This window comes from Ictidomys tridecemlineatus, chromosome 7 (assembly GCF_052094955.1).
Source record: "Ictidomys tridecemlineatus isolate mIctTri1 chromosome 7, mIctTri1.hap1, whole genome shotgun sequence".
Taxonomy (NCBI): domain Eukaryota; kingdom Metazoa; phylum Chordata; class Mammalia; order Rodentia; family Sciuridae; genus Ictidomys; species Ictidomys tridecemlineatus.
In genome coordinates, this window is record NC_135483.1 from 115,028,439 (window position 1) to 115,039,240 (window position 10,802).

The 10,802-nt window shown below is 32.3% G+C and overlaps 1 protein-coding gene across 2 annotated transcripts in view; it reads left to right on the forward strand.

Annotated features, from left to right (window-relative positions):
* Nucleotides 1-8,722, forward strand: part of Kynu (kynureninase) — a 169,308-nt gene extending 160,586 nt beyond the window's left edge. For both annotated transcript variants that reach the window (XM_013358843.3, XM_040294268.2), the window contains exons 12-14: nt 708-793; nt 7,180-7,410; nt 8,495-8,722. In XM_013358843.3, coding sequence (XP_013214297.1) covers nt 708-793; nt 7,180-7,410; nt 8,495-8,620 — 443 coding nt within the window. In that variant the 3' untranslated portion in view covers nt 8,621-8,722. The remainder of the gene's footprint in view (nt 1-707; nt 794-7,179; nt 7,411-8,494) is intronic.
* The last annotated feature ends 2,080 nt before the right edge of the window (nt 8,723-10,802 follow it).

The following is a 10,802-nucleotide window of genomic DNA, read 5'->3' on the forward strand; positions in this document are numbered from 1 at the left end:
TCCTAGCTACTTAGGAGGCTGAGGCAGGAGAACCTCAACTTCAATGCCAGTCAGAGCAAACTTAGCGAGAGAGCTTGCTCCAAAAATATAAAAATAAAAAAGGCCAAGATATGGCTCAGAGGTAGAATGCCCCTGGTTTCAATCCCAAGAACTGAACAAAAGGAGAAGGAGGGGAGAGAGAAGAGGAGGAAAGATATTTTGCTCCATGATAGAAAATCAAAGCATGAGTTTAACAGGAATATTGGCTTGGAAGGTGGAAGACAGGCAGAGGACAGAGTCAGTAAAAACTTCCCAGAAGAGGTTATTTTTGTTGTTTATTTGTTAGGTTTGTTTGTTTTTGAGGTGGGGTCTTGCCCTGTTACCCAGGCTGCCCTTGAACTTGGTATGCTTCTGCCTCAGCCTCCTCTGACTAACTTGAATTACAGGCATGCGCCACTCCGCTCAGATTAATACACCACATTCATTTTGTGTATAAGGGCTGTATTGATTGGTAGTTTGCTCAGAAGGCAGGAAAAGGAGAGATGGGAATTTCCAGTGAAAAGAAAATATGCCAGTATTTTCACTTCATTGAGTTTCTCTTAAATATCTCAGGCATTCCCACTGGGTAATAAAAATATTTAAGTCCTAATATTTTATTGTTTCTTTCTTGTCTTGTTGACCCTCTTGAAAGCATATTCTTCAATAAAGACATGATATTAATTTTTCAGAGCTACAGTTAATCCCTGGGGTCAGTGGATTCCGTATTTCCAATCCTCCCATTTTGTTGGTCTGTTCATTGCATGCTAGTTTGGAGGTAAGAGATCTGCATGTCAGCCTTTCCTGTCTTTACTTTTTCTCCTTACCTGGTTGCCACAGGTTGTAGTACTTTCTCTGCTAATAAGCAAGATTATAAATGTACACTGTACATAAAGGAAAGAAAAAAGGCAGCATCTTCCTATTGGAAAGGTGACTATATGGTGATTGTCACCTGTCATTTACATTTTCTGCCCCAGACTCAGTGCTTGGCACATTATTGGAATGTAGTAAACACTAAATGGAATTCAGCTGGGGAGACATATATTGGTTCCACTTAAGATCTGTGTGGATTTGAATAAGTTATTTGAAATTCTCTCTCTATATAAATAATTTAGAGTCCAGTGTTTAATTCTTCAGTAATTCACTCAAGCAACATGTATTTATTGAGAAAATATTTATGTGCCAGACACTATTGTGATTTCTGGGGATTCTGTTTCTTCTACTTCTGTGAGCCAGTGAACTGACAAAGTGCCCGGTGACAAAGCTATAAATGACTTACCTTCAGGTGAGGGGAGTTATTAATAATTAGAAAAATGAATTCTATTATATATAAATTATTATGATGCATAAAATTTAAAAAATAAATTTTTTTCTCTTCTATAAAATAATAATAATTAGAGTAAATCAAAGATTCTGTATGATTTCCTCATTAGACAAGAGTTCTTGCTTTCCTGAGGCTTCTATGCCATTATATAATCTCTACTATTGTGACTTAAGATGGTCCTTTAAATTAATATTTTGTTTAAGTTTAGTTTCACCATAAATTAATATTTACATGATAATATATATATATATATATATATAAAACCAAACTGATTTTTTTGATATTATTTAGGAACAGATTCAATTTATTTGAGTAAATATAGATTGTTAATAATTTTATGCTATATGACTAACAATCTTAATACACATATTAATTAAATTATATATTGTATATACAAATATTTGGGTAAAATATATTATATGTAAATGTACATACCTATTCTAATAGAGGTCATATATATATATATATATATATATATATATAGCTATTCAAATAAAGCTTTTATTTTTTCTTCGGTGCCTCTTAAAATCATCAAGCTCATGATATTTTGGAAATCAAATTGTGGCGAATACTAAAATCAAATGAGTGACTGAATAAAGACTTCCAAATCCCTTCTATGCCCTAAATTGTCAAATTTCATGAACACTCATGGCAGTTTCTCATTATGACCACTGGATGGCAATGTCAAGTTCCTTTGTTTTTATTCAAGTTCACCACTATGCAATGACAATTGCCTTATATTCATTTCATCACAACTTAGAAAGCACCTACTCAGGTTCACCACTTGATGGGGCATGAGCTGTTTTCACTTTGGGGCAGATTTTTTTTTTTTTTAATTGGATTACACACCCAGTTACAAGATTTTTCAGACAGTGACACTTTTATATTTTTTAAGTAAATATCTTAGTAATTCATAATATTTGAGTTGCTTTATAATATCCATTTAGAAAAAAATTGTTTCTCAAAGAAATAACATTTTAAAACAAAGTGAAATTTCAGTTTACTTTGCAAGTTTGTATCAGGAAGATGAGTTACAATCTGAAAGACACCAAGACATATCATAGAAAGACTAGAAAATAACATGATTTTATCTGATTTTCTTTATCTTTACAAATAATTTTTCAGACAACTAGAAATTTTCTTTTATACACTGTCCTTTTGGTATGGCCTCTGCAGTAAGCTGGTCTTTACTCCAATAGTCACCCTTTGTTCTATGGAAAAAGAGATGATTCTTGTTTTTCTCTACCACTAGTTTCCTACCAAACTGCATTAATGGAACCTAGACAAAATTTTATTCTAAGACTCTGAAGACTGATTTTTTCCCTTTAATATATAAACTTAAACCTAACTAAAGGACCCTAAAAGCATTAAAAGGGGAATATAGACATCCATGGAACTTGTCATCACTTAATTATTAATTCTCTAGAGCCTCCCATCAAGGTCATTCACTTGTAAGACTATGTTCTGACCATAATTATCTTTAGTTAGTCAAGCTTTATGTTTGTGAAAGGATTGTTCAAAATCCTCGCCATTATAAATTGTAAAATGTTTAAATTACAAAGTAATAAATGTTCCACATTGTGTGCTTTCTACACATGTCTGAGCTTACCCTGTGAGTCAGTATTATTGAATTAAACATAGTGGTATTTACCTATCTTTTAAAAAGTAAATGCATTTTAGGAGATAAATGGTTGAAGTTGAAGTTGAAGTAAGTGAAATATATGCATGACTTCAACTTTCTCCTTTGTTTCCACCCTCCTTTCAGAAAATACTATACATACTCAAATTTCAACTGTACAGAAAGATTCTGTACTCAAGAATCAATATTACATAGACATGACCTCTGATTTTCAAAGCAATGAATTTGTAAGAGACTAATAATGAGTGCAATCACGTGTGCACATGATGATTAATTCCATTAAACATAACTTATTGTCAGTTTCAAACTGTCTTTTCCTTTATATCCGGGCTTTTAAATGACTTATACAGTATTTAAAAAACATTGTGGATGAAAGGAAGTAACTTGAAGCTAAAACCCAAGTGAGTACTCTATTGAATAGTGGTCACTAAATGTGACCTTAAACACGAAACTAGTGCTCTTGAATTCATTTGCCTCATTTTTCTGAGGATGTTTAGAGTTGATTACTTCAGAAGTTCCCTCACTCTTCCAATTACTTATTTGAAATTTATATATATTATATTTTGAAGTTTCATATTTATATACAGCAACAGACAATTTTAGATCTGTTTAATATATAAACTCATAATGAAGGAAATTGTTTTAAAATACAAAATTAAAACAATTAATTTGCACAGAAGATCAGAATCCACCCCACCCCACCCCCCAAAAAAAGAAAGAAACACACTGTCTTTCTTCACACTGCATTAGGGACCTAATTTTAAGAATTTAAGAGAAAAGTATCACAACTAAAAACATCATACTATGTGTACAATTTTTAGTCAATCTTATCTATCTTTTCCAGATTTCTGTTTATTTTACTCAGTAAGAACAAAATAGCCCAAGTAGTTAAAACTCTGCCAAGAATTCTCATAAGCTGAACATTTTTAAGCTACATTAATTTTTTTTCCAAAAAAAATATTTTTGAATACTGAAAACATAAAATAACAAAAAACAAAAAGAAAAGAGATTATTTGTTTTATTTCCCTGTTAACTTCTATTAGCCTCTATAGTATTTTTATGTGAGGACTCATAATAGACTTTTATATTCTGTGAGAAAAATTTAAAAGTGCTTCAAAACACAATTTGCCCTTGTTGTGGTTGTAATGTGGAAAATATTAAATTAAAGGTTATATTCTTATTAAAGAGTAGCAACTCTTTAACATTTTAACATTCTACGTTCATACATTCTACAATATGTTAAAATCAAGATTATTTGCCATTTAAAAAATGATTTCTAGTTACCAAGAGTAATCTAGAAGAGCGAAATCTCTTAACTCACTTTAAAATTTTATAAATGTAAGTAAATAGTACCCAAATTTTACAAACCTTTGAATACAAATTAATTATCATTGTAAGTATACAGACAACCCTCCATATCCACAGACTCTACATCTATGGAGTTCACACTTTGACTGAAAATAGTCATGAAAATTTTTTTGCATAAGTACAGACTTCTGTTTTCTTGTCATTAGTCCCCAAATAATGCAGAATCGCAACTAGTTACACAGCAGTTACATTATACTGAGTACTGAAGGTAATCTGGAAATCATTTAAATTATATGGGAGGAAGTACATAAGTGATATGCACATACTACACCATTTTTATTCAACAGACTTGAGTATTGTGAATTTTGTTATGCAGGGTGATCCTGGAAGCAATCCCCTATAGATTCAAGGGACAACTGCACTTCACTCATTATACCCATCTGTGTTTTATGGGGCCTGTAGTAGAACCAAAAATATTTCTAGAATTATTTATTAATTAAAACATCTTAGCATATTATTGATCTCCTAAGAGTCTTTTCGTCTCTCTCATATTTTTTTACTCCAAACTTATCCAGCAAGACTTATTGTTGGCCCTGACTTGTGAGGCTCTGCTCCTGTCCTCTGGAACTATGTTAGTCCAAAACTTATTGAGTTCCCTTGAGTTTTCATTGCTTGAAGTCTGCCTACATTTTGCTTTACATAAAGAAATGATGAAATACCATCTATCAAATTCCATGCAATCTGGGTCACCTGAGTCTTGAAGCAGTTTGCTTGCATCCAGATCTTAATTGTCCTTCTGAAAATAAAAGTATCAGCATCCAATGGTAGCTGATTACCTTTGCAGGCCTATAAACATGGTCCCTGAGGTGTGGTTGGAGAGACATGGTATCATTTTGTCTTTTCTGCCCCACCCCCACTTTTTTAGACACCGTTACCTTTTTTTATATATATATATATTTTACAGAAAAATCTATAGTTGTTTGTTTGTTTTTATTTTATTTATTTTTTTTATTGTTGGTCGTTCAAAATATTACACAGTTCTTAATACATCATCTTTCACAGTTTGATTCAAGTGGGTTATGAACTCCCAACTTTACCCCGTATACAAATTGCTGTATCACATCAGTTACCCTTCCATTGATTGACATATTGCTTTTCTAGTGTCTGATGTATTCTGCTGTCAGTCCTATTCTCTACTATCCCCCCTCCCCTCCCCTCCCCTCCCCTTTTCTCTCTCTACCCCTTCTACTGTAAATCATTTCTTCCATTTGTATTATCTTGTCTTACCCCTCCTTTCCTCTTATATATCATTCTCACTCCCTTTCCCTCACACCTCTCATCCCTGTTTAATGTAAATCTTCTTCTCAAGCTCTTCGACCTTACCCTGTCCTTGTTTACTCCCCTTATATCAAAGGGGTCATTTGGTATTTGTTTTTTAACGATTGACTAGCTTCACTTAGCATAATCTGCTCTAATGCCATCCATTTCCCTCCAAATTCTATGATTTTGTCATTCCTTAATGCAGAGTAATACTCCATTGTGTATAAATGCCACATTTTTTTATCCATTCATCTATTGAAGGGCATCTAGGTTGGTTCCACAATCTTGCTATCGTGAATTGTGCTGCTATGAACATCGATGCAGCAGAACACCGTTACCTTTTAATACAATTCCCATCTTCTCCTTCAGCCAAATTCATAAGCTCCAACAGTGTGGTTCCTGAAAATATATACCTTCAACTGAGCCCTATTAGAATGCCAATCCACACATGTCACATGTACATACAAAAAAAAAAAACTGTATTCGTAGACTTGAGGAACTCTAAATATCACCACGACCCTATCTATTTCCTTAATAGTTTTGCTCATAGTGCAGAAAAGGAACATTAAGTGTCATGCCAGCACATCATGCTGTTTGAAGTCTATTCAATTCTTGTGCATAGGATATATTTTTAAACTTTATTTAACCTTCAAAGATAAGCCAGAAAAGCATGTCTGTTCTTACCCTAAAGTTCCAACATTTGGTATTGTGGGTCCTTGTCACTCATCTTAATGTATGACATCTCTGGCAGCAAATGGTACTATTTTCACAACAGTGCTTGAGCTTATCAAAGAAAAAAATTATAAAATAAAAGAAATAAAGAAACAAACTATCCTAATGCTTCAGTAATAATAAGTGTATTATGTGACGTTGTTTGCTTCTCAGTCCAAGAAAATGTAGCTTCCTTATTTAACTATTTGTTTTCTAACAAATCAGTTAAAAAATGACAGATAATATTGGTAACACTGCCTTCACATAAACACATATATTTATCTCATATTGTACTTTTTTCTAACCAAACCATATATAAGAATAAAAAAGGTCTTTTTTTAAATAGGTGGGCACAATATGTTTATTTTACTATTTTATTTTTATGTGGTGCTGAGGATCGAACCCAGTGCCTCATGCATGCTAAGTAAGCACTCCACCACTGAGCCACAGTCCCAGCCCTAGAAAAAGTCTTTTTGATTATGATTTTATTAATTGGTTTTGAGAGCAAAGTTTAAATTTCAAAATATTTGAATGCATTAAGTTATGCTTTACTTGGTGATTAAATTAATATAAAATAACTCTGAAGTCATATGTATTAACTCAATTTTTCTTCTTTCACAAGTATTGTTTAAACGATATTTGCAGTTTTCCTCTCAAGGAAATTTGCCTTTATATTTGATGGAAAAACACTTAGAAGAGGACATGTTTTTACAAAAAAAAAAAAAAAAGATTAGCTAAAACTGAGTGTTTGTTGGATAGGCCAAAAGTCGGCTTCTCCTTTTTTATGCATGATTTACACTTAATTTTGGCTTCTTTGAAGATCAATAAAATACTGCTAACCTGATTGTTTCTCATTTGGCAGATCTTTAGGCAAGCGACTATAAAAGCACTGAGGAAAAAATCCATTTTGCTAACTGGTTATCTGGAATACATGATCAAGCTTTACTTTAACAAAGACATAGGAGGAACCAAGAAACCAATTGTGAATATAATTACTCCATCCAATATAGAGGATCGGGGCTGCCAATTGACACTAACGTTTTCTATTCCCAAGAAAAATGTTTTTGAAGAACTAGAAAAAAGAGGAGTTGTTGTAAGTATATTTTTCCCATTGCTACCAGATTATTTGTATGGGTTGCAATTGGGGGTAAATTTTGGATTTGTTGGTTTATTCATACTTGCATGTCATTTCACATCAATCCATTAGGATAAATTTTGTGCCAAATAAGCTTTCAGCGCACTGCTAATTGTAGGGCACAGAGATGTATCTGTCATTTCTAATAAAAGAGAAGATATCACAAATTTTTGTTGTGAGAAATGGTGTTATATAATTTACTCATTTTTTAAATTATAGTGCAAAAAGAAATTATTTCATTATGATGCATTAGTATATGTTTTTTATAATTCACTAGATTTAACTCAAGAAAACTCCAGTATACCTTTATTTAATCTATGAAACAAAAGTAGTTAGTGAAGGATAAGAAATAAATTGGTCTTATTTAGTAGCCTAATAAACTCAGTTATTTTTACCCTTGTCAAAAAGATTTGGAGACAATTCTCAAGAGTAGTAACATTGCAAGGAATATATAATTTCTTAACCCCTGGGCCTATGTGGACTTTAGTCTCCTGAAGAGAAATAACAACAAATGATGGGAATTGAATAGGACAGTGTGCATAGACTATATATTATCTCCTTGACTTACAATGTTGTGTCTTGAAGTAGGCTATAGTGATCTTCAGGGTCAGGCCAAATTTTCTATTTGTACAGCGTTCCTGCATATAGCCAACTTCTTATCTGTAAGATCAGGGATTAGAGAATTAATTTAAGGAAAATTTGCTAACACTCCCAGTAAGAAAATCATTCATTTAAATTTGTCCATGGATTCTACTCTGTCCAGGATTTCCCCACAGAAAAAAAAAATGAATATATGTTCTATTGGATGGTGAGAGAAGATTAATTATTGATTGGACCTCAGGCCCAAACCATTGTTATTTTCATTATGAAGAAGAAAGTTTCAAATTACAGAAACACCATGTTTTACTGAAAGTGAAAAATTGCTTATGCATTAAGTTTCAAGGAAGTCAGCATGAATGCTTTATGGAAATTTATCTTGAATGGACATTTTCAGTATGTGCTAAAATTTTTGTGACTTTATATTATTTTATTTTTCCTCCAGTGTGACAAGCGAGAACCAAATGGGATTCGAGTGGCTCCAGTTCCTCTCTACAATTCTTTTCATGATGTTTATAAATTTATCAATTTGCTTTCTTCTGTAATTGATTCTGTGGAAACAAAAAAGTAGCGATGTTCTTATTATTAACTTACACAAATTTACTGAAAGATGCCTTATTTTACTACTATTCAATTTTTAATTTTTAAAAATAAATTTTAATTATTAAAAATATTTCAAAATTGATTTCTTTTATTGTTTCTTTAAAAAAATAAATGACAGCAAAATGCATTACAATTCTTATTACACACATATACCACAATTTTTCATATCTCTGTTTGTATATAAAGTATTTTGACACCCAATTCGTGTCTTCATACATATACTTTGTATAAGGATATCTATTACATTCTACCATCTTAGCTAATCCCCTGCCCCCTCCCTTTCCCTCCAACCCCCATGGAAGGAATAGATCAAAATTGATTTCATGTAGATGGCAATAAATCACATGCTTTATATTTAAAAAGATGTTATTTTTCAAAACATTTGTGAAATCCACATGGTTGTCCTGTTTCTTGGAATTTGGGGAATCAAAGACTATGTGTATCAACCATTAGGAACACAGTCTTAATTAGCTATCACATATCATGGTTATTGAAATATTTTCTGTTCGCTTAATTTATAATTTGACAACTGCATAATTCTTATGGAATTCTTGTGTTAGTATTGGAAATGTATTAGTTTTAATTTATCAAAGAGTATATTTTAAGACCCGAGATTGAACTGTCTGTTATATATATGATTTTGCAATGTTCCATCCAGTTCCAGGCAAAAAAAAAAAAAATACATTCTATTGGGAAATAGCTTTCAATTATTTTTAGCCACAATCTATAATAAGAAATATATTTAATATCAGAGATCCATATTTATAATGTGTACATCATGTTTTATTGATTCTAAGACATTTTTGTCATGTTGAACATCTCTGAAACAGGACATATCTTTTTATTTTCAAAAAATAGCTTCTGAAATCACCATTAGCCATGCTTTTATGATCTCTCACAATGAATATATAGTATCTTGAATTTTATTTAGAAAATAGTATATCTTACAAAATATTCATAAGTTATTTGGCTGTTCTCTAATATTTATTACTTTATTTTATCTCATTCAAGAAATGCTGGTAGCTGGGCATGATGGCACACACCTCTAATCCCAGTAGCTCTAGAGGCTGAGACAGGAGGATCATACATTCAAAGCCAGCCTCAGCAACAGCAAGACCTAAACAACTCAGTGAGACCCTGTCTCTAAATAAAATACAAAAGGGTTGGAGATATAACTCAGTTGTTGAGTGTCCCTGAATTCAGTACCTGGTACCCCTACTCCCACCTCCCCCCAAAAAGAAATGCTTGTTATAAATCATTCAATCGATTTCCCTACCTACACTTGATCTTAGTTGGTACTTTTCAAGGATGGTCTTTTATTTATATTATCATTATTTCTAGATTCTTTCAATAGGAATGTCCCCTGACATTAGATACTACTGTCTCTGAAGTAGTGAATATTTGCTATTGAGGGGAATTAGGAAATGAGTGATGCATCTTTCAACCTCTTTATCCCAAATTTTTGGACCTTTCTTATCTACTGTAAAAACTAAAGTTACACTCACCTCTGTTAAGTTTTCCCTTATTGAAGCCACAATAGTATTTATGAATTGACCAAACATGAAAGTGCATAACCAGCAGTAAAAGGCCCATATATTATGATTCCTCTTAATTAAATAAATTTGAATAAAATAAACTGACTTAGACAACTATTTTGGAGGGTAGAGTTAAATAATAAGACATAAAACTCCAACATCAACAACTACCAACACTGACAACTACTCATATTTATCAACATCTTGTCATGCACCGTGTTGTGATACACTATGTATGCTATATCACTTAAATGAATGATTACATAATTGCCTGTAGTAAATCTCCCACTCCTTCACAAGGTGAAATTCATCTTCAGAGATGGAAGAGTTCCCTAACCCTTAAAACTTAAGCATGAGTGGCCCCATATAGGAGGAACTGTTTTTAAACCTCCCCAGGATGAACAAAACAGAGCAGGTGCCCATTCTCAAGGAACACATAGCTTAGTAGGAGAAACAGATATTAAACATGGAAACACCCAACTATGTGATTGCAAATTATAATTTCTAGGAAAGATGAATTGATGATGCTGAGTAAGAAAACTGATGATATTAACTAGATGGCTGAGTGACAAAGTATACAAAGGTGCTTTTAAGATTATATGCTATTTCATACTA